Below are 27,482 nucleotides of genomic sequence, written 5' to 3'. Positions count from 1 at the left end.
TGAGGTTGGGTTTCTTGGTGAAGGGGGACCTTACCAACTTGCCTACTCTAGCTAACCAGATTGCCCCAGAGATCTCCTGACCCTATTTTCCAAGTGCTGGGATTACAGGCAGGCCACTCTGTCCACCTGGTATTTTCAGATGGGTACAGGGGCATCTGAACTCCAGATTTTACACTTTTAAATAGCTTATTCCCCAAGCCATCTTCCCAGTTCGCATATTTTGATACTTGAAAAAGAAAGTCACATTCGTTGGGCTGTATCCTATAAAATTACCGACTGGGTCAGTCTAAATACACATGTATTAACAATTCCAGATAGTTTGTCTAAACATAAATGTGAGACTTGCCCTGCCCTGAGCTTGGTAATGAATGACACTAGACACGGAGATTTTGTCATTCTGGTGTGCAAACTAGGCCTGAATCCAGGTGTCTGTCAATCCGACCTAGCTATAAACTTGTATGTAGCCTAACTTCTGTGTTCTCTGACCTGAACTGCGGTTTTGATTGACTCTCAGAAGCAAGGAGGATTGGCGCCCTGCTGATTGTCCCACAAGCTACATGTGGCAAATCCAGGAACTGTCTGAGTTCTTGGCTGTCTACTACTGCTCCTGATAGATGCGGGTCCACACTTGAGAGAGTGTTGTGCTTGGGGAGTGCTTTCCTGGGGGTGGGGTCACTGAAGCTGAAGCAGGTTATTGGAGGGATGTCAGTGACATTTCCAAATAACCAGGGTAACCAGGGTTCATCATGTAACTGCTGGTGGTGGTCTACAGTGAGGCAGGTATAATGGTGCCTGAACAGTAGGGGTTACTCAGGCCAGTGGCTCCCTGTTCCAAAGCTCTCTAAATGGCTTTTATGGGTTGTGTAATTTCTTTGCCTGGGTTTTTAATTACAGAAATTAAGACAACTATAAAAATAACATGTTGGAGCTGGGTGGTAGTGGCGCACACACTTTTAATATCAGCACTCGGGATGCAGAGCCAGGCAGATCTCTGTGAGTTCAAGGCCAGCCTGATCTACAGAGTGAGATCCAGATCAGGCACCAAAACTACACAGAGAAACCTTGTCTTAAAAAAACCAAAAATAAAAAATAAAAATGACATGTTGGATTTTTTACTCCCACCCCCAAAAAGGATATGTTCCCTAAAGAGAAAAAGAGAATATTTTTTGTCTATTGGTGACAGGATGGTCTTCACAGGATGTGGGTGTAGTGAAAGGTAGATGCTGCCTCTCATTGTAGGCTTGAGGGTCCAGGCTACACAAAGGACCAAGACCTTCTGTGGTCAGTCCATTCCCTGTTTCTGGAGGACTCTCACCACCTCAGGTTCCAAGTCTCTTCTCCGCCCTTAGCTTCACTCCAGGAGAGGGCATGGTGTTTGTGTGACTGTGATCACTTATCGTATGTGTCTTTGTCCCTCATTCTTTGTCATCTCTGGACAATTGTCCTTCCATGAGGGGTGTGAGGTTGCATCAGAAACAGTACCAGGTATGATGTAGATGTGGGGGTCAGACTGTGTTGTGAAAAGGTCATTTCAGTTCCACTTTGTTCTATCTAGTTGGCTGAGGGAAAACTCATTGTTTATCTGATGAGATGTTAGTGCCCCTTCAACCCTTGCTGGCATCTTCTCTAGCAAAAACAAACAAAAAATGAAAAGGATGGAAGCCAGAGATCCATATCAGGCACTTTCTGCAATCTCTCTCCACCTTATTTTTTGAGGCAGGATCTCTCACTGATCCTGGTGCTCACTGATTGAGCTCCACTGGCTGCTGCTGCTGTGGTCTACAGCAAGGCAGGTATATTCTCTCTCTCTCTCTCTCTCTCTCTCTCTCTCTCTCTCTCTCTCTCTCTCTCTCAGAATGTTAGTGAATGGTAAGCTAAAGGGAGTCATGGTCTTGCTGTGATCTCTTAGGCTTTAACTCTGCATTTGGCTCTGTGTTTCTTATTTAATAAGACCATTTAGAAATTCTCCTACAACTGGCTGTCCAGCAAACTCCAGCCATCTTCCTATCTCCATCTCTCCAACCCTGGACTTAAGGCATGTACCACTGTGCTCGGCTCCTTTTATTAAAAAAAAAAAAGGATTTATTTATTTATTATGTACCTTGGTATTTTGCCTGCATGTTGTCAGTGTGAGGATGCCAGATCCTCTGGAATTGGAGTTACAGTTGTGAGCTGCCATGTGGGTACTGAGAGTTGAACCCGGGTCCTTTGGAAGAGCAGCCATCTTAGCCTCTGAGCCATCTCTCCAGCCCCATGCTCAGCTGCTTTTTAATGTGAGTTTGGGGAATTAGACTTCCAGGCTTCCTGCTCATTTATACTCTAAGGCTTAAGCCCCTTAAAGGTATTCTTATCCCCAGGGGGGGAAATGATTTTGTTTGAGTTTTACTTGCTTACACATTCAACATTTATGGGTGTCAAGTGACAAGGTTTTTTTTTTTTTTTTTTTTTTTTTTTTTTTTTTTTTTTTTTTTTTTTTTCCAAACACTAGCGACATTGTGCTGTATCTTTCCCTGTGGAGATGTAAACAAATGTCTCTTCACCCCAGGTAGGACACCAGCAACCAAAGGAAAAAAGAATTTCCACCCAATTGAGCTTGGTGAACCCACAAGTTGATTAGGGTTACTTCTAGAAGCACAGGTGACCAAAAGGCAATTTCATCACTACAGAGTGGTCACCATATGGGTAACAATCCACTAAAGCTCTGTCCCTGGAACTTTGGACACAAATTGCAGATACCGCCATCAAAGATAATAGTCTCTCCTTCTCCTTTTTTTTTTCTTTTTTTTTTTTTCTCCCAAGACAGGGTTTCTCTGTATCCCTGGCTTTTCTGGAACTCCCGCTGTAGATCAGGCTGGCCTCTAACTCATAGATCCACCTGCCTCTGCCTCCTGAGTGCTGGGATTAAAGGTGTGCACCACCAGACTTGGTTGATAATATTCTCTCCTAGGCAATGTTTTCTGCTAAAGAAGCTTGGACATGTCCTGATGTGTCTTGAATTCTTATGATACTTTGTGAGTTTCGTGAGCATCCTGACTCCTAGGAAGGACCGTTTCAGTCTGGAGGAAATACCTACACAACACATCTGTTTTATCTATCGTGTGCACAAGCATGTGTATATACATACTTACTTAAGACATGTTTTCTTAGTGCACACACACATGTGTGCATGTGCAAGTGGAGGTCAGAGGTCAATATCACATGTATTCCTCAATCTTTCCCCATGTTATTTTTTGAGACAGGGTCTCTCACTGATGAAGCTAGCCTGGCTGTCCAGTGAGCTCCAGGAATCCTCCCTCCTGTCTCTATCTCTTCAGCCCTGGACGTATAGGCATGTGCCACTGTGTTCAGCTTCTTTTTGGTTATGAGCCTAGCCTTTAACTGCCAAGAGCCGCCCCCCCCCCCAGCCTGATCAGCTTCTTTTTAATATGAGTTCTGGGGATTGGGATTCCTTCCCACCCGCTTCTGTGGCAAGCACTTTGCCAACTGAGCCATGTCCCCCAGCCCCTTTGCATATATTTTCTATACACTGAGTTGATTCAAAGAAGAAACACTGGATAACTCGGAACAGCATCACGGGTCCAAAGGTGGGTGGTGGGTGGTCACCAATGTGCTCTCCGAATCTACAAATCTGGTGTCCCAGGATCACTAACACCTGCCCTCGGTTCCTCCCAACAGTGACAGAAGGCCGAGGGATCCTGGAGAGCATCCAGCGGTTCTCATTGCTGCCTACCTACCTCCCGGTGACCTACCACATCAACAACGCCGATGTGTCCTTCTTCCTGAAGGAGGCCAACCAGGACATCATGCGCAACTCCAGCCTGCAGTCGCGGGTTGAGTCCTTTCTGATCTACAAGTCCAAGCGACTGCCGGTGCTCAACGCCAGCTACGGGCCCTTCTCACTTGAGCAGGTGGTGCCCCAGGACTTGATGCTACCTTCCAACCCGTTTGGATTCACGAACACATTCTCCCTCAACTGGAGGCTGAAGGCCTACATCTTGCAGGAGAAGGTCTACCTGGGCCATCCCAAAGTGCAGGTGCTCTTCCATATCGTGGGCCGAGACTGGGATGATCACAGGGATGAGAAGCTGCCCTGCCTGCGGGTCTTTGCTTTTAGAGAGACCAGGGAGGTTCGGGGCAGCTGCCGGCTGGGTGGGGCCCTGGGGCTGTGTGTGGCCCAGCTGGAGATGCTGCCTGGCTGGTTCAGTCCCCCTACAGTTGTTTCTGGGCGCAGGAGGCCCACAGAGCAGCCAGAGGGGAGCCCTGTGGAACTATATTATGCTGTACAGCCAGGGGATGAGCGAGGGGACTGTACCAAGGAGGACTCAAGGAAAGGAGGTGGCACTCCAATGGGCCACAATGACGTTGATGAATCCAGCCCACCTTTGCACAGAATTGGGAGTGTCTTCCTTCGAGAAACCCCCAGCAGTCCACCTCTGAGGGAACTGCATTTAGATAGCAACGTGGCCGTTCATTATGTCCCCAAGACTGTGCGACAAGGAGATGTACTCACCTTCCCCATCTCCATCTCCAGGAACTGTACAGAGGATCACTTTACTCTGAGGTGAGCAGGTTCCCAAATCTGTCCACAGCAGCCCTGGAGGTCCAGCCTGGCTATTGTTATGCCTCTAGCATGAAGCTCCTTTTAGATGTTCACATGCTGTGTTCTTACTGTGAAATATAAGGGCTAGTTTGATGGTTATGGTTGTCCACTTAATTATGAACATTTTGTGTGTGGTGGGGTGGGTGTACATGTGTATGTCCATGAATATACAGGCTGTAGGTCAACTATAGGTGTTCTTCTTCAGGTGATGCCTACCTTGGTTTTATTTTGGGACAGGGTCTCTTACTATCCTGGAGCTTGCTGGTTAGACCAGTTGGCTGACCAATGAGATCCCAGAATCCTTCTCTCTCCACCCTCTAGCATTTGGATCAAGAGACCACACTTGCTCTATGTCCAGCTGTTTTACATGGATTCTGGGAATCAAACTCAGGTCCCTGTGTTTTCATGGTGAACACTTTACTGACTAAGACATCTCCCAGAAAATGTTCTTTATTTTTTTAAGATTTATTTTAATTTTAATTGTGTGTCTGTGTGTGTATATCTATGTCTAGGTGTGTGCATGTGAATGCAGTACCCACAGAAGCCAGAGGGGGCGGGCATCAGATCAACCTGGAGCTAGAGTTATGGATGGTTTTTAGCTACCAGATGTGGGTTCTAGGAACTGAATTAAGCTGCACTGGAAGAGCAAGCCATCTCTCCAGGACTATAACTACTGAGCCATCTCCCCAGGACCATAAAACATTCTTTTTTAATATTAATGAAACTCCCAGACTGTCATAGAAGAGCCGGGGATGTTGTCGGGATCCTTTAGCTTTCATGGAGGGTTTATCCACATGCTTCAGGCCACTGAGGGTTCCCAAATCAGCCACTTCACAATCGGGTCTTTAAACACCTCACAGTTTCAGCAAATGTGCAAATGGTGGCGACAGTTGTCAGGGAGGATGGAGAGCATGGTTCTGCCAACTCAGGAGCTATTCCAGACAGACAGGCTCTAAGTATAAAGTGGTACCAGCCTCAAAGTTATCACTTTGTTTCTCCCCAGAAATAGAGTGTGGTGTTTAAAAAAGAATTAAAAGAGCGTAAAGGGTGGAGAATACATGGTTGGATCTTGGATATCTTATGTAAGGTTGTAGCAAAGAAGAGACATTCAAAAGAAGTACTGTGAACTTTAGAAAAAAACATTCTGGAATTTTCTTTGGAATATAACATGTGAGAGGAACTTGCCTTGTGTCAACTGTGATGTAACTACAGGCTTTAGCTTTGCGTTAAATGTAGATAAACCTAATAATTAATTAGGACAAGCATTGTTGGTCGCGCAGTAGTGTCCCAACAGCATGACATGACTTGGCCTGCTGTACAACGCATTACTTATTTTCTTCTTGCTTTATTGTTATTTTTATCTATTTATTATTTATTATTATTATTACCTGTTTTTTTAAATTTTTACTTATGTATGTATATGTATCGTGGTGTATGTGTGCGTGTGCATGCTACATGAGTGCAACGCCCACAGAGGCCAGAAGAGGGCATCGTATCCCCTGGAGCTGCCTGACGTGGGTGCTGGGAACTGAACTCTGCTCCTCTACAAGGGCATCAAGTGCTCTTAGCTGCTGAACCATCCCTCTCTCCATCACCCAGCACATTAATTTTATCATAGTCTTGTAGAATATGAATGTAACTGCACGTGGGGTCCATGTTGCCTGTGGATTTTCAAGTTCATCAGCTACCGATCTGGTTTCAGTTTCTCACTCAGATTTGTAGCTCCTCCCCTCCTCCCCCTACTCCATTCTCCTTATGCTTTGTTTAGGGGTAAAGAGCTCAAGGAAACAAATCGTTCTAACTCACAATTGTTTTAACTCACAAATTTAAGTGGAGTTGATTCTGATCTGGCATCTGGGTTTCTTTTTAATTTGGACAAAAGCAGTAGACATTAGCGAACAGCATTTGTCTAATGATTGAACTGGGAGGTAAAATCCTTGGCTTCATGTTCTGTGCATCTGGGGGATTAGCTAAAGAGGCAGGGGGTGGGGAGGGGTGATGGAAAGACATCTGTGAACCATGGCCATACTTGTGTTCATTTTGTCTGTCTGGCAAACAGATTTTGCTGCAGCTGGCCACAAGCCCTCTCTATGATCTACTAGTGTGTACTTCAATTTCCAAATTCAACAGCCCTCCATAACATCTTTAAAGATGGCTGATTATGAGAGAAGTGCTTTGCTTGGACACCATTGGAAAAGTGGGCCCCTACTATAATCCATATCATCCTCCCTTGGATGTTCACGCTGATCACTGACTGGTGGTTGGGTTCCTGGGCAGGAGTGGAATCTTGCTGTCCCCTGGACTTTGGCTTCAGGAAGTGAGCTCATCTAGCCTTTTCTGGAAACATCTCTATGTATGTTTGTGTTTCACAAAGGCTGGAGATCCTGTCACCATCTGTGATATAGTAAATGTGTCCCCTGGAGGCCTGGGTGAGATCAGCTGTCTTAGCCCTCCAGTAGAACCAAAAGGCACCCCCTTTGCTGGGCTACACAGCCCATGGGGTTAGGCTTAGGCCTTTGTACATTCTGAAAGAAACACATTGCACCCTTGTACATTTGCTGACTCTGGTTGTAAGTCAAAGATAGGGTGGTTTCGGTTGTAGCAAAAAATGTACATTTATTCAGAATCAATTCAGTATGAATTTAGTTATAATTTTTTCTTTATTTTTGAGAATTTCTGAAATACATTCAATAAACTATATCTACTCTACATTTCCCCCTTCAACTCCCTCTCATATCCCCACGATATATGCCCTCCCAACTCCATGTCTTTTTTCTTTATAACCCACTGAGTCCAGTTAATGCTGTGTGCATGTGCATGGGGGTGGGGGATGGGGGGGTCATTCACTAGAGGATGAGAAACCTACCAATAGGATTATCCTCAAAAAAAAAAAAAGAATGATTCTGCCTCCCCTAGCAGCTATCAACTGCCACCAACTTCTCAGTTAGAGGTGGGCCCTGGCGAGTCCCTCCCTCATCCATGCTGGGACTTGTAACTAGATGGGTTGTGTAGCTAGAGTTTTCCTGCCTGGCCTATAGTCAGAACAAATCTCTCTCAACCGCCAATCCCACAGCCCTCAGACCCAACCAAGTAAACACAGAGACTTATATTGCTTACAAACTGTATGGCCGTGGCAGGCTTCTTGCTAACTGTTCTTATATCTTAAATTAACCCATTTCTATAAATCTATACCTTGCCACGTGCTTGTGGCTTACCAGCATCTTCACATGCAGCTTGTCATGGTGGCGGCTGGCAGTGTCTCCCTTTCCCTTCCTGTTCCCTTAATTCTCCTCTCTGTTAGTCCCGCCTGTACTTCCTGCCTGGCCACTGGCCAATCAGTGTTTTATTTATTGACCAATCAGAGCAACAGATTTGACATACAAACTATCCCACAGCAGGGTTGTGTATAGGTAACCATAGCTTCTTGAGTTTATGGTTGCAGCATCCATGTCATGTTCAGAACACAGCATTTCACAGCTCTCCTCCCCACCCTCTGGTTCTTACATCCTTCCTACCTCCTCTTCTATGATGATCCCTGGGCTTCGGTGTATGCTCGCTACACACTTAACATGTTCCAATGTTGCATGGATCTAATCCGTTTATATAAATAGACAATATAAACTTGGACCTGGTGATGTGGTGAGCCTGCCATTTGAATCTTCATATATAGGATTAGGATTGAGCTTGTGCCTGTGACCTCAGGGGAGATACTGTAGAGATTGCATGGGTGGCTGGTGCTTCCATTTGGGGTACCAAATTATAAGTCCATTTTAAGGAGCTGTGTGTGTGTGTGTGTGTGTGTGTGTGTGTGTGTGTGTGTGTGTTTGTGTGTGTGTGTGTGTGTGTGTGTGTGTGTGTGTGTAGGAGTGGTTCTCATTGAGAACAAGAAAGCCCTGTTAGAGAGCTTGTTGACTTATACAATCTATCCAACCCTGCTGCTCTAGTCTTGAAGCCCATGTTGCAGAAGAAGAGCAAAGTGCTTTCATTTTATGGACATCCAAGTCCCTTTGAATCTCAGAAAAACGTTTTCCTTCCCATGAAGAACTGAAGCACCCGCAGCATGTGTGCCCTTTGCTCTGAGATTCCACCCACCATCCCCTTTCCCATCTCCCTCCCCACCAGACATGATGTTCAGAAACCACCAGTGACTCAATTGCCCAAATGCCCCAGCTGGAGAAGATGAACATGGGGACCAATTCTCTCCCTCCACACCAGCTGTTCCTTTATGTTTCCGCTATAGAGACTGAATTTCTGAGAAGCCCTAGTCCTCAGCTTGGACTGGGGTTTGAGTCAGATGTTTATTCAATGTCAAGGAAGCTCATGGGGAGGACAGAGACGGGAGCTATAAAAGACTGAACTAAGACAAATTAGGGCTCTTTCCAAAGTCAGGGCCATTCTTAAGTTCCTTGAATGAACAAATCCCTCTTGATAATAATGAGCGTTATCAAAGACCACTTAGAGCTTGCAGAGGGCTCTGTGTTTTAAATACCAGATGCCCAAGTACTCTTTGACAGCCTTGTGTTCACCACTTTGTCAGATGTAAGATGCTTTGGGAACTGGGGGGATGGCTCCGGTAGGTAAGTGCGTGTCATGTGAAGACAAGGGACTGAGTTTGATCCCTGGCACCCCCACACACAAAAAATGCCATATATGGGGGGATGTGCATCAGTGGCTAGCTAATTTACCTGAATCAGCACACTTCACATTTAGTGAGAGAGACTGTCTCAATAAGGCGGTTGGCTCCCAAGGAATGACACCTGAGGCTAACATCTCACATTTGCGTGCACAGATACTCACAAGCATGCTTACCCTCCCTCACAAACATGCAGGCATGCACACATATGCATAACTGCTAATTAAAATTAAAATATCAAAGCTGCTTTGGTTTAAGCCATTTCAGGGTTTTTTGGTTTTTTTGTTTTTCTAAGAAAAGACCTATAAAAGAGAAAGCAAGGGTATAAAAACATTTTGACATGTGATTGGAGAAACAGGATTGAGATGGGTCTGGGGATGCCTTTTGGGTGGTGTATTAGTCAGAGTTCTCTAGAGGAACATATATATGAAAGGGATTTATTAGAATTGCTTACAGACTGTGGTCCAGATAGTCCAATAAAAGGTCTAAGAACCCAGTAGTTGTTCAGTCCATGAGGCTGACTGTCTCAGCTGGTCTTCATTATGTGCCGGAATCCTGAAGAAGTAGGCTCTAATGCCAGTGAAGTGTGCCAGCAGGATCAAGGGCAAGCAGGCAAAGAGAGCTAGCTTCCTTTTTCCCTGTCCTTTATACAGGCAGCCGGCAGAAGGTGTGCCTCAGATTAAAGGTGGATCTTCCCACTTCAGAAGATTCAGATTAAAAGTGGGTCTTCTCACTTCAAATGATTTAATTAAGAAAAATAAAAGAAAGAAAGGAAAGAGAAAAAAATCCCTCTGAGGTCTACTCTGCTGCTTGGGTTTTTTAGTTAATTCCAGATGTGGTCAAGTTGACAACCAAGGTCAGCCATCACAGGTGGCAAGGAACTTTGCAGAGGACTTGGGGCATTCAAAAATGATGAGTTGGTCTGCAGCTGGCCTTGGGCTTCATTCAGTCCCTTGGGGCTCCTGGGAGTTGATCTCCACCTAGCAGGACATGTCTCATTCTAGTTGAGGTGGAGGAAGCCAATTGGAATCACAGAATATTTCTAGTTGTAGGTTACACCTCCCACCATGGCTAACTTAACAAATGGCTTCCTGGGTGGTTACTAAGTAACTCAAGGATTAAAAACTGAGTGTTTGGGCGGGAACTCCACCTCAACCCCTGGTGCCCTGGCATCCCTATACCCAAAGAGTCTGGAATGTTTGGGTGGGAGCTCCACCTCAACCCCTGGTGTCCTGGCATCGCTATTCCCAAGTCTGGTGGAAGAGCTACCTCGGTTCCCCTCCCCATATCTTTCCCTAAACCCTCCCTTCAGAGCCCGCTAAACACAGCTCCCCCCACCAAGCCCACCCCTTCAAAGCCCACCGAACACAGCTCCTCCCCCAGAGAGGCTCAGAACATCTCCCACAGGGGATATATAAGTGGCATCCCAGAAAACAGACTCATGGTTCTTCCAGTTTCGTCCCCTTCTCCTCTCTGCAGGGGCGGGGGAATCATCCGGTCTTTACCCATTAAACCTGGGCTTTTCCTGATTCGGTCTGATTCGGTTTGTTGCAATGGCAGAGAGGCCTTCAAGAGACCTTAAAGACTTATCACTGAGGAGGGGTATGGACGGAGCAGAGTCTGGCTGGGGAGCAGAGGCTGGCACGGATATGCACTTCTCCCACCTGTCATCATGAGTTCCCCAGGTCCTCGCTGAGCCCCTTGACCTTGAATAATTCCTTGCCAGATGTGAGTTGCAGAGTGGGGACAGGCATGGCTTTTGTGAGGAGAACTAGCTCCTAAAATTACCTTCATAAAGGACAAGGCACTTCCTGCTTGTAAAATTGCGGGGTGGGGGAAGGACTCTGGTGAAGAGGAGGGGTTTGAGATGTGCCTCGACTGACCCTGTAAATGCCTAGTGACATTGGTTAAACTCCGACATCCCAAGAGGGAGCATGTGTGCATGCCTAGGGCACACTGTACCCCTGGCCATGCCAGAGCAGGGAGAGCAGTCTACCCTCTTTAGTGGCCCAGTAGGAAGCACCCTCTGCATTTGCCATGGTGAAGAAATGTTGTGGCAATGCCCGCGTCCCCGATACCCGTTCACCATGTCCGAGCAAGGGGCTGCGGATTAGAAAATAAGAGACAAGAGACAGCGAGCCATTTGCCACAGCTGAATGCCAAATGCCAAATGCCAAATGCCGTTTATTGAAAGAGGGAGGAAACCTTAAATACAGGCTTACAGCACAATGGAGGATCCCCGGAGGGCAGAAGTTTGCTAGGGAATGTTCTACATTCTTGCATCTAAACTGTTTATACCAAATGCAGGATACAGGAACAAAGAACCTCCGGTGATCTCTCCAGTGATCTTAGGTGAGAAAGAAACTGCAGGGAATCTGAATAGGGAGGACATCTGGTCAAGGCCAGCAAGCAAGGCGGCAGCCACTCACAGTGGGGGGCCAGGGCCCACAGGTCCCCCCCTTTTTATTAAAAAAAATGAGCTTCTGACTTAGGTTGCATGGGACGTCAGCAGGTCACCTTACCCGTCATGGAGACACCTGCCCAGGCCACACAAGTGCTCTGTCTTAGGTTGGTGAGCACCCCCCAAGTATTACCGGTCTCTGAATACTCATTATCATACAGACTCAACCACGTGAGGTGTAGAGTAACTGCTGCCAAAGATCTCAAAGTGGCACTGGGCTTGCAATCTGACAGACACAGAAAAGACCAACAGAAGTCCTAACCTACCCATAGCCAGGAGACTAAAGGCAATTGAGTCATTCCCTTCTTAAACGAGCCTTACTGCAAATTGGAGTCCTTGTAGGGTGGTATCCCATCCAAGTACTAACCAGGCCCGACCCTGCTTAGCTTCTGAGATCAGATGAGATTGGGCACGTTCAGGGTAGTATAGGCAGAGGCCACTATGATCTGGAGTCCCAGGAGTTCTCCAGAAGAGGGAGTTAGAACTAGGTCCCATGAAAGGTGTCTGCTAGAAAGGGCTGAGTTGCTGTTCCCATTGCAGGCATGTGGAGACAGGAATTAGCAGTGAATGATGATGGTAATGTTCATGGTGATGATGGTGATAATGATAACTAGGGTGATGGTGGTAATGGTGATGGTGGTGATAATGATGGTAGTGATGGTGAAGATGATAGTGATGTTGGTGACAAGTGTGGTGGTGATAACAATAATGGTGATGGTGGTAATAGTGATGCTGATGATATTGGTGATGATGGTGGTGGTTGCCATGATCGATGACGATGATGATGGATGTGGACCTTGGACACATGTGACTCCCCATTATTCTTTTCCCTGCTGTGTACAGTGTTGCCTGAGCCTTTTTTTCCTATCTAAACTCAGCCTCATGCTGTACTGAAGCCAGTTGCGTGTGGTCTGTATCCACCAGGGCCTTCAGGAAGGGGGAAGTATGTACTCAGAAGACTCCTACTAAGAACTTGGGATAAATGCATTTGAAAGGTGCAAGTTACTCCTCCTGTCTGTCTGTACTACCTCTAAGGGAAGTTGAAGGAGGTTGACGAGGAGAATCCCTGCACCCTTCTAATGAGAACCAGCTAGATAGAGCAAAGAGGAACAAACACATGATCCACAATCCCTTTGTTACCCTAGAAAGTGAGTCAGGGCGGCCTCTGGGGGGGATGAGCCTTGTTTATTCAATTCTTATTTAACCAGGAATGGGGGCAGAAAAAAAAACCATGAGTAGTGGGAACAAATGTTGCTAAAGGGGGTTAGCTTTATGAGATATAGTGGCCTTTGCTAGGATGCCTGGTGTTACATTAGTCATTGCCAAAAAATAGCATTTTCAGATAAAAAAGCATTGTGTTTACTAGTGGAACCCCCCGGTCACTTAAGAGAAAGGACACAGCTCATGGAGTCGGGCATCGTAGGCACCTGCCTAAGTGCTGCCCCTCCTGTGCATCTTGGAAGGGTCCTTGAGACTCACTCAGCCCCACCTTGTGGGCACGTTCCTTGTTCACGTGCTATAGAGCATAAACAAAGAGCAAAAGGAACCTTAAACACAGGTTGGCAATAGATTCAATGCTCAGTAGATCAATGCAGCTGGCCACGAAATGCAGGGCGTCGGGGGAAATGCAAACAGACAACTTAAGGTCACTTTGAACTCCCAGCATTGATTTCTTTTTTGAGAGTCCGCTGGTAAGTACATAAGTAGCAGGTTTCCTCCAACTTCAACTTCAAAGAACAAATACAGAAAGGAACATGCTGGAAGCCACTTAGGAGGCACTTTCTTTGATAATAACTCCGGAGGTATCCAACCCAGCATATTTCAGGGCGAGATGCTGCAGTGAGCGGAGCCTCGGCTCTCTTCCCCTTCCCTACATCTGAAGATACAAAATGCAATTTTATTTTCATTTTTCCCTTTTCGGGGGTGTGTTATGCACGTGTGTGTTCGTGATTTTTGGCACATGTTGACATGTATATGGTTGCACATACATGTGCATGTATGTGGAGATCCAAGGCTGATGTCAGGAATCATCCTCTATCGCACTTCTACGTATTCAATCCCAGAGCTCCCCAGCAAGGCTAGAGTAGCTTGCCAACTTACTCTAAGGATCCCCTGACTCTGCCTTCCAAGGCTGGAATTACAGAAGGGCTACCATGCTTGCCCCGGCATTTATGCAAGTTTCTGGAATCCAAACTCCAGTCCTCTCACTTGCAAGGCAAAAGCTTTAGCTACCGAGCAGCCCCCAGCTCTGCAGATTTATTTTTAAAATGCAACAAAAGCCATAGTATTAGAAAAAGAAAAAGAAAAAGAAAGGAAGGAAGGAAGGAAAGAAAGAAAGAAAGAAAGAAAGAAAGAAAGAAAGAAAGAAAGAAAGAAAGAAAGAAAGAAAGAAAGAAAGAAAGAAAGAAAAAAGAAAGACTGGGAATGGATTGGAAATAGATGTTTGCATGTCTTTCTTCTTCTCATCAGAGCTATGGTGTCTCCTTCCTGTATAGTCTTGTGCAGAGAAAATGAGAAATAGGGCCAGATCCCCTCTTTCATCTCTGCCTGGGCCCCTAGGAGGAATGGTACAGATGAGCTGACTTTGAACTCAGGGACTTGTCATAAAAAGTTGGCCTGCCACTGCCATCCCTGGTAGCAGCTAGTCTTGGGTTCCCAAGCCACTGGTCCAGGCTTCTCCACAGATGATAGTGGTCTCATTGTTTGACCCTCTGACCTTCTCAAGACACACTGTGTGCTCTCCCTGGTGTTTTTGTACCCTTGTCATGGTCCTCACACTAAATGTCCGGCTTGGGTTAGTCTCTAGATAGCGTTGCTGTTAATTGAACCATCTCCGATGGGGAAGACAATTTTTGCCCATGGAAACAATGGTCCTCTCATGACCTGATCTCCTCTGCATTGCAGAGACAGAACAGAACCAGGTGGAGGAGGGGGTTGTCATCTCTCAGTCCTAGCTGGGAGCCAGGAGAGATAGGGCCATAAGCAGCTTGAACTGACCCTAGCCAAATAGAAGATCGTAAGTACGTTGGAACAACCTAGTATGTGGAAGAGACCCAGAACAGCTAGAAGAACTGGGGGTTCAGGGTCACCTCTGCTGTGTGCTCATGTAAGGGTCTGGAGGCCCCTGCACTGCTGTCCCAGCCACTCCTGTGTGTCCCTCCTCTTTCTTCTTTCCCAAGGACCTTCCCATGGCTGGAGGCTGGCTCGCTGGAGGCTGGCTCGCTGGCTGTTCTCTGCTCTAACTGCTTCTCTCTTTTGCTGTGAGCTGTGGTGGAATGGGGCTCTCTTCCCAGATACCCTCCACCGCAGAGCAGGGGCTGCTGGGAGCTGAAGTCCAACATCTCTCTTGACGGAATGGTTTGCATAGTTAAAACCAAAGGCCACGAGATGTATAAAGGCACAGCCTGGCTCCCAGTGTAGCCGAGTCCCACTTTGCTGGTGGGAAGAGTGAGTCATCTTTGAAGGGGGGTGATGCCTCTGAGATTGTCTGGTCACATCCTTCAGCAATCTCACCTGGATACAGTTTCTCTCCCTCAACACACGGGGCAGCGTGAACTGGCTAATTCCAGATCTCCACCCTGCCCGCGAGGTGTTCCTTTGGAGCGCCATCCTAGGGTACCGAGTGGCACCGCTGGCTGTAATTTTCTTTACCACTACCCTCTTGAGCTGTGAGAATCCCAAATGGCTCCTTTCTTTGCCAAATACGCTCTCAGCCTCAGTCATCCTTGGCAGAGACCACAGGGGAGCTGTCACACCTTACCCGCCAACTTCTGGATTCCTTTTTTAACCTTGGGAGGACACCACTGGGGCTGGCAGTTCTCAGTAACTGTGCTGTGCTCTCACTGGGTCTCTCATTTCCTCTTCCATGCTGGAGGGAGTCACGAGTATTCAATAGGTGGGCGTATTTACCCACTGTCCAGCGGCTATTGAGAGAAAGCGAAAACAGCAGAGGGTGTAGGGTTCCCAGGATGCTAAACCTGACATGTTCAAAGCCACTAGTATACCCAGCAGGGCCAGCTCTGGTCTAATAAGATACATGCTTAGAATCTTCTGGACTAATGTAGCTATGGGTTACGACCTACAGCACATGCAGAAACAATTTAGTCCTGGCATGTGCTTTCTTTAAAAAGGACAATCCATTTTACTACTTTTAGCTATGTGTCTATGTATGGGGTATGCACACATGACTGCAGTAGCCACAGAGGCCAGAAGAGGGCGTTGGCTCCCACGGAGCTGGATTTACAGGTGGGATGTGGTGAGCTGTTCAATGTACATGCTGAGAACTGAATTTGGGTCCTCTGGAAGAGTAGTCTACATTCTTAACTGCTGGGCCACCTCTCCTCCTCCCTGAAATATACTTTAAACCAAGAACTATGCAAACAAGATATCCGGATTTGCTACAGTGGACATGATTTCTTGGTCAGAGTCTGGAGATGGATAGCTTTTGTGAACCTAACCATATCTGTACAGCAAAGCTTCTGACATTCTTTAAGTAAAATCATAGTGTCAGCTTTGTCAGGAGGGACATTTTTGAAGCCTGCCAAATGCTGTTGAAAAATTGTGTCCTTTAGAGAACCTATTGCAGGGCCTTGGGGAATCCAAACTTACCACTCTCCACTTGCTACTTTTTCCGTGAACCTGAGAATGTTTATTATAATTCTGATTTTTAAACTGTGTGTGTGTGTGTGTGTGTGTGTGTGTGTGTGTACATGGACACACATGTATGTGCTGGTGCATGTGAGTTCATGTGTGTAGGGGTGTCCGAAAGCAATCTCAGGTGTCGTCTTCTGGAATACTGTCAAGACGTGGTCTCTCAGTGGCTTGGAGCTCACCAAGGTTATGCTGCCTGGCTGGTAAGCTCCGAGGATCTGCCTGTCTCTCTCTCCCCAGCCCTAGGATTACATTCTTCCAAATTTCTAAACATTAACAGCAAAGGAAGCTCAAGGGTTTTCATTTCAAAGTTCAAACAGAACCACTGTAGGAGATGAAAGGCCATTCCTGTCTTCATCACCATGTGTGAATCATGGACATGAGAACCGTGTTCACAGCACTGACACACATGGCTGTCTTCTGGCCTAGAATTAGCTCCCTTCCCCTCACAGACTTGTATCCACTTTCTTTTCTTTTCTTTTTTCTTCTTTTTCTTTTTTTTTTTTTTTGAGCTGAGGACCTAACTCAGGGCCTTGTGCTTGCTAGGCAAGTGCTCTGCCACTGAGCTAAATCCCCAACCCTTGTGTCCGTTTCTTAAAAGGAGCAAGACTCATTTTTGTACCCTTGTGTTGGGCAAGACACAGTTTCTCTATCTCACTAGCCTGCATCTGCCCTTTGAAATCTTGAATCCAGCCCATGGGGGCCCTCAGAGGTGAAGGGTGCTGAGTAATGGCTCCTAATGGAAAAGCTCTGGAAGCTGTTGGGTCCTGGAGGCTCACACTTGAGACCAACACAAAGGCTGGACCGGCTGCTACTGCTCTTGCCGACAGATGAGTGTGTCCCTTTCCAGCCTAGATGGGCTGCTTAGCCCTGCATCCCTGCCTGCCCGTTTTCCTTCTCCCTGCTTCCTGAGATTCTTCGCAAGCCATCAAACTCCGCTTCATCCTAGTCTGTAAACTGCTGGCCACAGAGATGTTTCCCAAATTAAAAATTATTATTTGGGACTGATATTTTTTTTTTCAAGCTTGCAGATGCAGAGAGAATGGGGCCTGATAGCCCATGAGCCGGTTACCCCCAAATTATCAACTATCAATTATCAATTAACTTCTTCCAGACCACTGCCCCGATTTTGAAAATTAACTTTAGAGGGGTAGAGAGATGGCTGTGCAGTTAAAGAGTGCTGGCAGCGCTTGTGGAGGACCGGGGTTCGATTCCCAGAACTTACACAGTAGCTCACAACTGTTTGGAACTCCGCTTCCAGGGAGTCCAACCCCGCCCCTTGTGGCCTCTATCGGTATTGCATGCCATAGCGCACAGACATTCATGCAGGCCAAACACTGAGACATATACAATAAAGGAAAGAAAGAAAAGTAACTTGAGAGGAGATACACTGAATAAAAGTCCCAGCTACAGAAGGGTGCCGGTGGCATTATTCCAGTGTGGTGGGATTTTCATAAACACACTATAGTGATAGAGAGTCACTTGTGTCTGGATGATGTGGAGAGAGGTGTTCTGTGGAGCCTTAGTGGGTGATTTGTTGCCCAAATAATGATGGTTACATGGACCTCTGCATCTCTGCATGTCTTAAGACTCCTAAAAATATATACTAACTTATTTGTATACCCACATACCTACCCATGTGTGTGTGTGTCTGTCTGTCTGTCTGTAGATTGCATGATTATATAGATTCATAAGAGGACCCAAGAAACTCTTAACATGTGACTATAAGAATTGCCATGGGTTTTAACGCCACCTTGGATCACTGTACATGAGCCAGTCTGCTATAACAAGCCAACCTCGCTATTCCTGCCTCTTCTCGAGCAAACACGCCTAGGTTGACTCTGGTTCCCTAAACTGTGCTGTTCCCTCTGTAACAGTTGGAGAAGGCAACACAAGCTGCTGCAACACACAGCCCTAAGTTCAGGTGCCTAGCACAATCAGGATGCCCTCGTCCATACTGTCAGTGACCCTGGGAAGACTGTCATGAGGAGGGACCTCAGTTGCTCCTGAGCATCTGCCATCCCATAGGACTCAAATCCTTCACATCTAGCCAGCAGATAGCGAGTGAGTGACAGAGGACCATGACGGAAGTCTGCGTTATCCCCTGAGTGGCAATCACTTTGGCTTGAATGCCCTTGGCCTGCACATGGTCACCTGGCTAGAGAAAGTGGCCAGCTGTGGAGACCAAGGTCTGGCTGAGGGTGCCTGGAAATCGCTCTTCTTTCCTCCTTGATTGATACTTAATCTTTAAAGGAAAGCCCCTTCCACCCAGCTCCAGATCCCTTTACCAAAAGGGTCTATCTTCTCCTAACTGATTGCCACCTCAAATGTATGTTTTCATGCGTATTCTGTCACTATTAGGTGGGAATGCACTGGGGCAGCCTGGGGTCCCATAGTCAGAGGCACAACTTAGACCTTTCTGGTCTTTATAACGTGTGTTGCTCAGCTTTCCTTCTCTGTAATAGGATGAAAATCAACTTAAATGGAGGAAGGACATATTTGGCCCATTGTTTCAGAGATTTCCATCTGTGGTTCATTGTATTGGCTGCTTTGGAGCTTATGATAAGGCAGAGCATCATGGTGGAGCACATGGGATTGGCCACTTCTCATATCACAGTGATCGGGGAAGCAAAACGAGAGAGGAAAAGATGGATGACCCTGGTGACCTACTTCTCTTTTACCAAACTCTACCTCCTCCTAAAGCTTCTACCATTTCCCCCAACAGCACCCCAACTGGGAGGAAGCCTTTAGCACAACAGCTTGAGGGGACATTCAAGATCCAAGCTATTGCCGCATGTCTGTGTGGGGAACCCTTCACCCTGTGGGATCTGTCCTTGCCCTGCTCCACACTCTCTGGGACCTGCTATTAACTTGAGAAGGCAAACCAGCTCCCTGTGCTGGGCTGTGCTGGGTTTGTCTGCTGGATGTAAACTAGCTATTGTTTATCATAATATCCGCAATGGTGTCTCTCCTTCCGCTTCACCTTAAGCCCAGCCTCTTGGTGAGTAAGAGCATCCAGCATGGTGCCATTGGGAAGCCAACTCCCATCCTCACTGTGTCTTCCCTTTATACCTCAGTTCACCTGACTTCTCATTTCCCACCGTCTCGTTGCTAATTTAATTGTCTAATATCCAACTTCCCTTCACTTGGTTCCAATGAACAGTGCTCTGGGGTGCTGAAGGCAGCTTCTGTGACCCAGGGGAGCCCACATATACTTCTTCCTTGCTGCAGAATACTCACCCTTCATATCAGAAGCATGTTATAATGACCAGTCGACACTGCCGAAGCGTGTCTTGTTCACTAAGCAAGAACACGCCAGCCATCTTCCTTCAGTACTAATGCTGGCTCCCAGAGTTGAAACATGTTTCACTTGAGGCCAGGAATCTCTGCTTTTCTCTCCTATTTGGAAGGGCTGTTACACAACAATATTTTTATATATTCTCTCAATATTTACCTATTCATTGTTTTCTCTCGTTCTCCTGCCAACAGGCATTTTCAGTGACTCCACAACCCTGTGAGGGAATCATCAGAAATATTTCCAAGAGTTTTTCATGAATGCTTCCAGATTCAGATGCTTTCTCCCTTCCATTTTGCAAACGGGGGAGAGGTAGGAAACAGATTCTGCCAACTGTACATATGTGTGTTCTCGGGATCCTTCAGCTCTCTCTGGCTTCCCTCGGGCTCGCAGCCTACTGTGATGTCTGCTGGAGCTCGGGGCAGCTGAAACTATTGTTTCAAAAGCATACCCACAACAAAGAAGTTTTGCGCTTTATAGAGCCTCATCAGGAGAATTAAAATAGAATGTATTTCATATAAAACGAGAAAGTGATTAAATTTCCCTCAAGACCCTCCACTGCAACGTGACAGCTGTTAATTATAGAAAGGAGTCAGAATTTCAGATTGGCACATTTTCTCAAAATGAGCTAAAACATACTGTCACTTTGAAGTTTTTAATGATTAGGCAATAGATAAAATCAAAGTAGGCAAAAGATAAAAATCAGAGTGTGTGTAACATGCTTATTTTAGCTGAGTCTAATGGGATAGGTGTGTCCTCCCACCTGCTAAAGAGGCTGAGGCTAGGGGAATCACACATTCAAGTTTAGCCTGGTCAACTTAGCAAATCCCCGTGTCAAAATGAGAAGTAAAATGGGGGCTGAGGACATGGCTCAGTGCTGGAGTGCTTTCCTAGCATGCTCAAGGCCATGGGTTTAGTCTTTAGCACCCCAAAAGTGGCATTTATTTTTTCTGTTTTTTTTTGAGACAGGGTTTTTACATGTAGTTTTGGTGCCTGTCCTGGATCTTGCTCTGTAGCCCAGGCTGGCCTCAAACTCACAGAGATCCACCTGGCTCTTCCTCCTGAGTGCTGGGATTAAAGGTGAGCACCATCGCCGCCCAGCAGGCATGTTTTATATATGCAGAAAAAGCACCATGCCCTGTGCGTGTGAGAGGTAGACAAAGGTGTGATGAGTTTTAAGCCACCCAGATGTTTATCACTCAGTTTGCAAAGTCTAGAAACTCTCTCGAAACTGTTTGCAAATATCTCGACAGGCCACGATATGCTAACTTATGCAACCCTTGTATAGAAGAGGTTGGCATTTTAAGTAGGAAATTAAAATGCTAATTTCCCTCACTGACTGCAAGAGTCCGAGACCCTTCTGCTTTCTTCTCTTCCTCCCGCCCCATTTCATCTCACCCATACCTTGGCTTCTGGCTCTTTGCTTTCCTGCATCTCCTGAGCCCGGCTTGCACAGCCTAAGGACTGCAAAGTCCATGGGTGGCTGGGGCTCTCCATGCTGATCTAACTACACTCCATAGCTCCCTCCCTCCCGCCCTCCCGCCCTCCCTCCCTCTCTCCCTCCCTTCCTTCCTTTCTTTCCCTTTTAAGTGTGTGTGTATATGTGTGTGTTGTGTACATGTGAGTGTGTGGGAGCACATATGCACATATATGGATGGGGACTGAATATCAGATGTCCTCCTCCGTTACCCTCTGAAAGGTCTCGCATGTGGGATGAAGTAGGTCACTGAAATGGGTTGTTGTGGGAAGGGAGTTCATTAGAAGAATACTTAATGCCACGAACAGATGGCCCAACAACAGCGTGGTAAGGGCTCTGAGGAGAGCTAAGGCCCCAGTTCCAGAGACAGACAAGAGAGCGTGGCTGGGTGCTCTGAAGAGAGCCCAAATGGCAGACTCGGGGTCTTTTCTTACAGCTCTCTGAGGATATTGGTTTCAGAGCACAAACCTAAAACCAGGTTCTCGGATTCCCTGGCAGGAGGCAGGGAAAGGGTTGGGGAGCAGGCTTGGAGCCACTGATGCCCCCTGGGATGTAAACTCCCATTCCCAGGTGCAGAACCTGGAAGTGTGTTTGCCAGGGATTCACAGACCGTTTCATAGCAGGTACCTGTCAGTGTCTGTGAGGGAGGAAGGGCTGCTGGGGGTGTTGTGTTCTGAGCAGCAGCCCGAGTCTAACTTTACATTCAAGCTTTGCTCACCGCCTCTTTGGAGACGGGGTCTCTTGTGAATCAGGCCCGCTGACCAGCAAGTTCTGCGCATGGCTGTTTCATGGGTACTGGGGTTACAGCCACAGGCTGCCGCTCAAACTTAGCTTCTGAGGTTTGTAGGGCAAGCAGTGGACTGACAGAACTGTCTCCCAGTCCTGAGCCAGCTCTCCTAGAATATAGAATATCACTGCCGTTTAATGAGCGGTAACAAGTTGTCACAGGACAGTTATCCTCTCTGCCTAGCTGACGGCAACACCGTTAGGGTCGAGGTAGGGTAGAGTGAAATCTACCTCAATAAAGCAGAGTACACTTGCCATTGTAGGCAGAGGATGGCACTGTCTGCAGATCGCTGCCCTTGTCCCTGTTGCTGTGACAAAATGCTCTTACTAAATGCGACTTAGGGGAATAAAGGTTTTATTGGGCTTACATTCCCAGACCACAGCCGGTCATTGGGAGAAGTCAAGGCAGGAACCCAGGAAGGAGTTTGAAGTAGACACCATGGAGGAATGTTGCCTGCTGACTCTTTCACAGGTTCATGCTTAGCTAGTCTTCTTATAGAGCCCAGAACTACCTGCCTAGGAATGGTACTGCCCACAGTGGCTGGGCCCTCCTGCATCAGTTAACTATCTAAGCCATTCCCCAGAGACATGTCCACGGGCCAGTCTGATCTGGCAATCCCTCAGTGGAGAGACTTTCCTCTTAGATGACTCCAGGCTGTGTTAACTCAGTGCTAATAGGGCAGTTGTTATCGAAAGATAAAGCATGTTGCCTCAGTTAGGGTTTCTATTGCTGTGAAGAGACACCATGACCACGGCAACTCTTATAAAGGAAACATTTCATTGTGTTGGCTTTCTTTATGGTTCAGAGGTTCAGTCCATCATGGCAGGGAGCATGGCAGCATGTAGGCAGGAATGATGCTGAAGAAATAACTGAGTGTCCTACATCTCGCAGGCAACAGGAAGTCGACTGACACACTGGGCCATATCCTGAGTATATGAAACCTCAAAGCCCAGCCGCCCCCACCGCCGCACGCGCCCCCCCCCGCCCCCCCCCCCCGTGACACACTTCCTCCAACAAGGCCACACCCACTCCAACAAAGCCACACCTCCTAATAGTGTCACTCCCTATGAGATGATGGGATTATGCGATTATGGGGGCCAGTTACATTCAAACTACCATACATGTCTATGGAAAGGAAGCTGAGATTAAAGTTACTCTACAGAGAAGGTTTATTAGAATAACAGTAGCATGAAGGACATAAGCAGCCATGGCGGTTCCCTGGAGGGAAAGAGCATAAACCTTTAGGCCCAAAGAACTAAGGGGTATTTCTTGTTCTTAAAGTTATTTTGGGGAGGGGTAGACTGGAGAGAAGGAAGTTACACACCATACGACATAGCCTATTGCTAGATATCAGGATCCACTGATGCAAGTCTAGCTGTACCACCAGGTAGAAGTTAGCAGGGTGGGCCTTGTTTGCAACGGCCAAAAGGGAGTGAGGGGACGCCATTCTTTTAAGATTGGCAAGTGTTGCTTATTAACTCTCTGGATAGAGCTGCAGGAGTGTGGGCTGACCTCTTGGAGTGGGAGAACAGCAGGGTCTCTCACCTAATACAGTACTGAGTGCTATCTGCATTACTGTGTAGAGGTGATAAGGCTGTAGAGTTAAGAATGTAGGCCCTGGGGACAGGCTGCCCGATTCTTTTGCATCAGAGCCCTCTCCATCATACAAGGATGACAACAGAGTCTGTAGCTTATGAGAGTTCGCATGTTCAAGTTGCCTAGAACAGAATTCCATGTTGTGGTGGCTCAGGGAGTATGACTTATGGCTGTCACTGTTGATATTGTTGGACCAATATCTGAGGACTGACAATGAGTGACTTTTAAAATTTATTTATTTATTTTATTTTATTTTGTACGTATGAGTGTTTGTCCGTACATCTGTGCACTGTGGGTAGGCAGTGCCTACCCAGACCAGATGGGGGCGTAGGATCCCCTGGAACTGGAGTTACAGGTGGTTCCGAGGCACCATGTAGGCTCTGAGAATTGAACCTGGGTCTTCATGTGCTCTCAACTGCTGAGCCATCTCTTCAGCCCTCTGGTAATCTTATTTCCTCATTGACCAGAATTAAGCATTCTTATACTTTCTGAGCAAGCCTGCTCTCTAGGATATACTTGATTTTTTTTCAATGAAAATCACCGAACACTAAGAAGGGGTGCATCTCAGAGGAGTTCACTCTCCCCCATTTGCAGGTCCCCTAATGGTCCCGTCAGTCTGGTTCTAAGACACTGCTGCTGTCTGCCAGGCAGGTAATATTCCCTCTTATGCTGAGGCTTTTTGTCCTTCAAAAAGCCCAGGGCTCATTTGGCTGGAGCTGCAGTGAGAACAAGTCAGAACAGCATCCCGAGAAAAGCTGTGCTGCAAGATCTCATCTTGATTTTCCCTGATGGCCATCACGGGTCTTGATGTCATCATATCATCTCACTTCCATTTAAGCCAGAGAGCAGCCATTTCTTCAGTCTTTATTTATTTGTGGGTGTGCGTTTGGTGTATATATGTTGTAACAGGCTTTCTTTTGGTCCACCAACCAGCTCCCAAATCATATCACAGAGACTTCTTATTAGTGATGAAGGCTTGGCCTTAGATTAGGCTTGTTTCTTGCTAGCTCTTCTAACTTAACCTATTTCTCTACATCTACATTTTGCCTCCGGACATTTTACCTTCTTTCTGTATGTCCTACTCTGTGTCTATTGACTGAAAGCTGCCTGGCTGGCCCTGAGCATCTCCCTTTCTTTCTCTCTGGTTCTTTCCTCCTTTCTTTATCCAAGCCTAGATCTCTCCTCCTCCTTATTCTCTCTGCCCGCCAGCCCCGCCTACCCTCTCCTGCCTAACTGTTGGCTGTCCAGCTTTTTATTAGACCAATCAGGTGCCTTAGGTAGGCAAGGTGAAACAAATGTAACACATCTTTACATTGTTAACAAAGGCAGCATAAACACATGGAGCACACCTGCACATAAAGTAATATTCCTCAGCATAAGCAATTACAACAGATCTTTGCCTAGTTAAAGTAATACTCCACAACAGTATGTCTTCATATGTGAGTCTCATCCTCAATCACTGTCCACATCATTCCCCCCCCCCCCCCCGCCAGGGTTTCTCTGTGTAGCTTTGCACCTTTCCTGGAACTCACTCGGTAGACCAGGCTGGCCTCAAACTTACAGAGATCTGCCTGGCTCTGCCTCCCAAGGGCTGGGACTAAAGGCGTGCACCACCACTGCCTGGTTGTCCACATCATTTTTTTAAACCAGGCTTTACCACCTAACTTAGAACTGCTAGTGAGCTCCAGGGATCCTCCTGTCTATACCCCAGTGCTAGGACTCCAGACTTAAACAGCTGTGGGTGGCTTCTTAACATAGATACTGGAAACTTGAACTCAGTCCCCATGCTTGACAACAAGCACTTCATCAGAGCCATCTCTGAGGCCCTTCTCCTTTTAAACTCCCCAAGTCAAGCCCTGGTAGAAGATGTGTGGGCATCATGCTTCTCCTCTCTGCCTTCCTCCTCTTGTAAGGACCTTCAAATAGTGATGTTTCCTTGAGTGAGAATCTTCCAGCCCCATAAGATCTCTAGTAGCTCAGCTTGGTAACATGGAGGATGGGTTCCCTCTCCCGTATCTGGCACAAAGCGAATTCATTTGTGAACCATGGAGACAGTCACTACCTTGGATTGAAAATCACTCTTCTCCTACTGGGTCTTCACAGATGGACTGCTGTTGCTTTGCTATCAATTATTCAGAATTAATTCATGATCATGCTGCCAGAAACTGCTAGTTGCCTAGCCAACGTCCATCTTGCCCATTTCTTGCTAATAGAGTTGTGACTTGTCCTAGAGTCAACAGGTCCATTTCAGTTCTTCTCTCCCTTGAGTCCTTTATGGTCATGGTTGGCTGTTTAACCCAGTATGTCCTGTTGAAAGCTTAAGCAGAAGTTTCTGGATGGCCCTCATTTAAAATACAAATTGTTGGAATTCCTGGCCACTCCCCCAGTTACATGGCTACACATGTGCTGTTCAGATGTTTAGTCATTCCCGGGCTTTACGTCCTACCTAATCCATGCGCTGCATGGTTGTGTAATTTGTGCACAGTGTAATCGTGAAATCTATGCATATGCATAGCTCTATAAGCCCATATGTGCATGTGCAGGGGAATGTATAAAAAGCAGATCACAGACTCCTCCCCTTTCTTCTTCTCCCCCACCCTCTTTGCACATGTCTCCTACAGGCCTGATCACATTCTCTTCTGTCCCTCCCATCTCCTAATAAAACTCTGATAGTGAGTTTTGTCATGACTCATGGCTTTTCTTGCATGGTAAGGTAACAGTGTCGTTTAATGAATAACATTGCGCCGCCACATAAAACCAACACAGATAGCTAAGCCACATCGAATACTTTCCTTGTTTCCTGCCTGATGCAACATCCCTGGTCCCTGAGCCCAGACTCGGACCTTGAGCCAGGAGACTGAGGGTTGAAATCTGAATGAGGCAGAGCAGGAAGATGGAAGGAATCTGGGGCTTTGATGGATTGTTTTTTATATTTCTAGGCTTCTGTATCTTTCCTATATTAGAATTTCTTTGACATGAGATAAATGGGCCATCGTGTCACTAAATAACCCTATTTCTATCTATTAATTATAACCAAGAGCAAGCCTGATTGTGACTAGCTCATGTAGTCATCTGTCACTTCGTGGTAGCCAACGGGAGCCTCGCCTCAGAGCTAAGGTTATGGGTTCTGTATGTCTGCTGTCCCTTAGCTTGCTAAGTAACAAGATGACCTTCTTGAGCCTGACTTCTGCTTGTGAATAAAGCCTTCAGGAAAAGGAGAGCAGGTGGTGGAAAGCTCTGAGGATACAGAGACACAGCCTGATGCAGAGGGTGGTGGTGATGCTGTCCCTGCCCTGCAAAAGACCTTGGAATCCAAGCCCAGAGTCAGGCATTTTCCCACTGCCTTTGAGAGAAAGTGTTCTGGGCAGCAAACAGCAAAAGCTTCAGCTTGCATTCAGTTTGTGCAGCTCACACTGCATCTGAAAGCCCAGGATAGGTTTCTCACTGTTCCTCCTGCTCTCGTCCAAGCAGGCACCCTCCTGCCTACAGTTCTGATGCACTTCTGATCTGTAGACACGCTCAGCCTTGATTGTCCCCCCTGTGTCAGATGTAACCACAGGCACCCTACTGTTGTGTAAAACCCGTGAGTGAGGATAGGAACAGCCACATTCATGCAGAAAGCCTAGACCACAGGACGCTGGATATTTAGCTGAAGATCTGGAGACTCCAAATCTGTCTGATTGAGCAGAAAAGGTGTGCAGTGTGAAGGGAGGTAAGGAGAGAGGGAGGGGGAGGGAGGGGGGGAGGGAGCAAGCAAGCAGCATACTTACCTTGTCTTTACATAGTGTCTCTTACACTTCTCATCATCCAGCTTCATGTTCAGAGATGTGCACCCATCTGACCAGAGCCAAGTGAAATGTGTGGATTGCAGAAAAACCAAACATAGGTGTACAAGAAATCCCTCGCCTGCATTTTTACTTGCTCTGTTTACCTCTGGTCGACCATAGCCTGAAAATATGGATCAGAAACTTCCAGAATAAACA

The 27,482-nt window shown here is 46.7% G+C and overlaps 1 protein-coding gene across 1 annotated transcript in view; it reads left to right on the top strand.

Annotated features, from left to right (window-relative positions):
- The window catches only part of Tmem132d (transmembrane protein 132D), a 632,953-nt gene that overhangs the window by 154,820 nt on the left and 450,651 nt on the right, over nucleotides 1-27,482 (top strand). The window contains 1 exon segment of the mRNA XM_028870206.2: nucleotides 3,676-4,561. Coding sequence (XP_028726039.2) covers nucleotides 3,676-4,561 — 886 coding nt within the window.

This window comes from Peromyscus leucopus, chromosome 23, assembly GCF_004664715.2.
Source record: "Peromyscus leucopus breed LL Stock chromosome 23, UCI_PerLeu_2.1, whole genome shotgun sequence".
Taxonomy (NCBI): domain Eukaryota; kingdom Metazoa; phylum Chordata; class Mammalia; order Rodentia; family Cricetidae; genus Peromyscus; species Peromyscus leucopus.
Note: the sequence above shows the minus strand (reverse complement) of the source record. Positions and strands in the feature narration are given on the sequence as shown.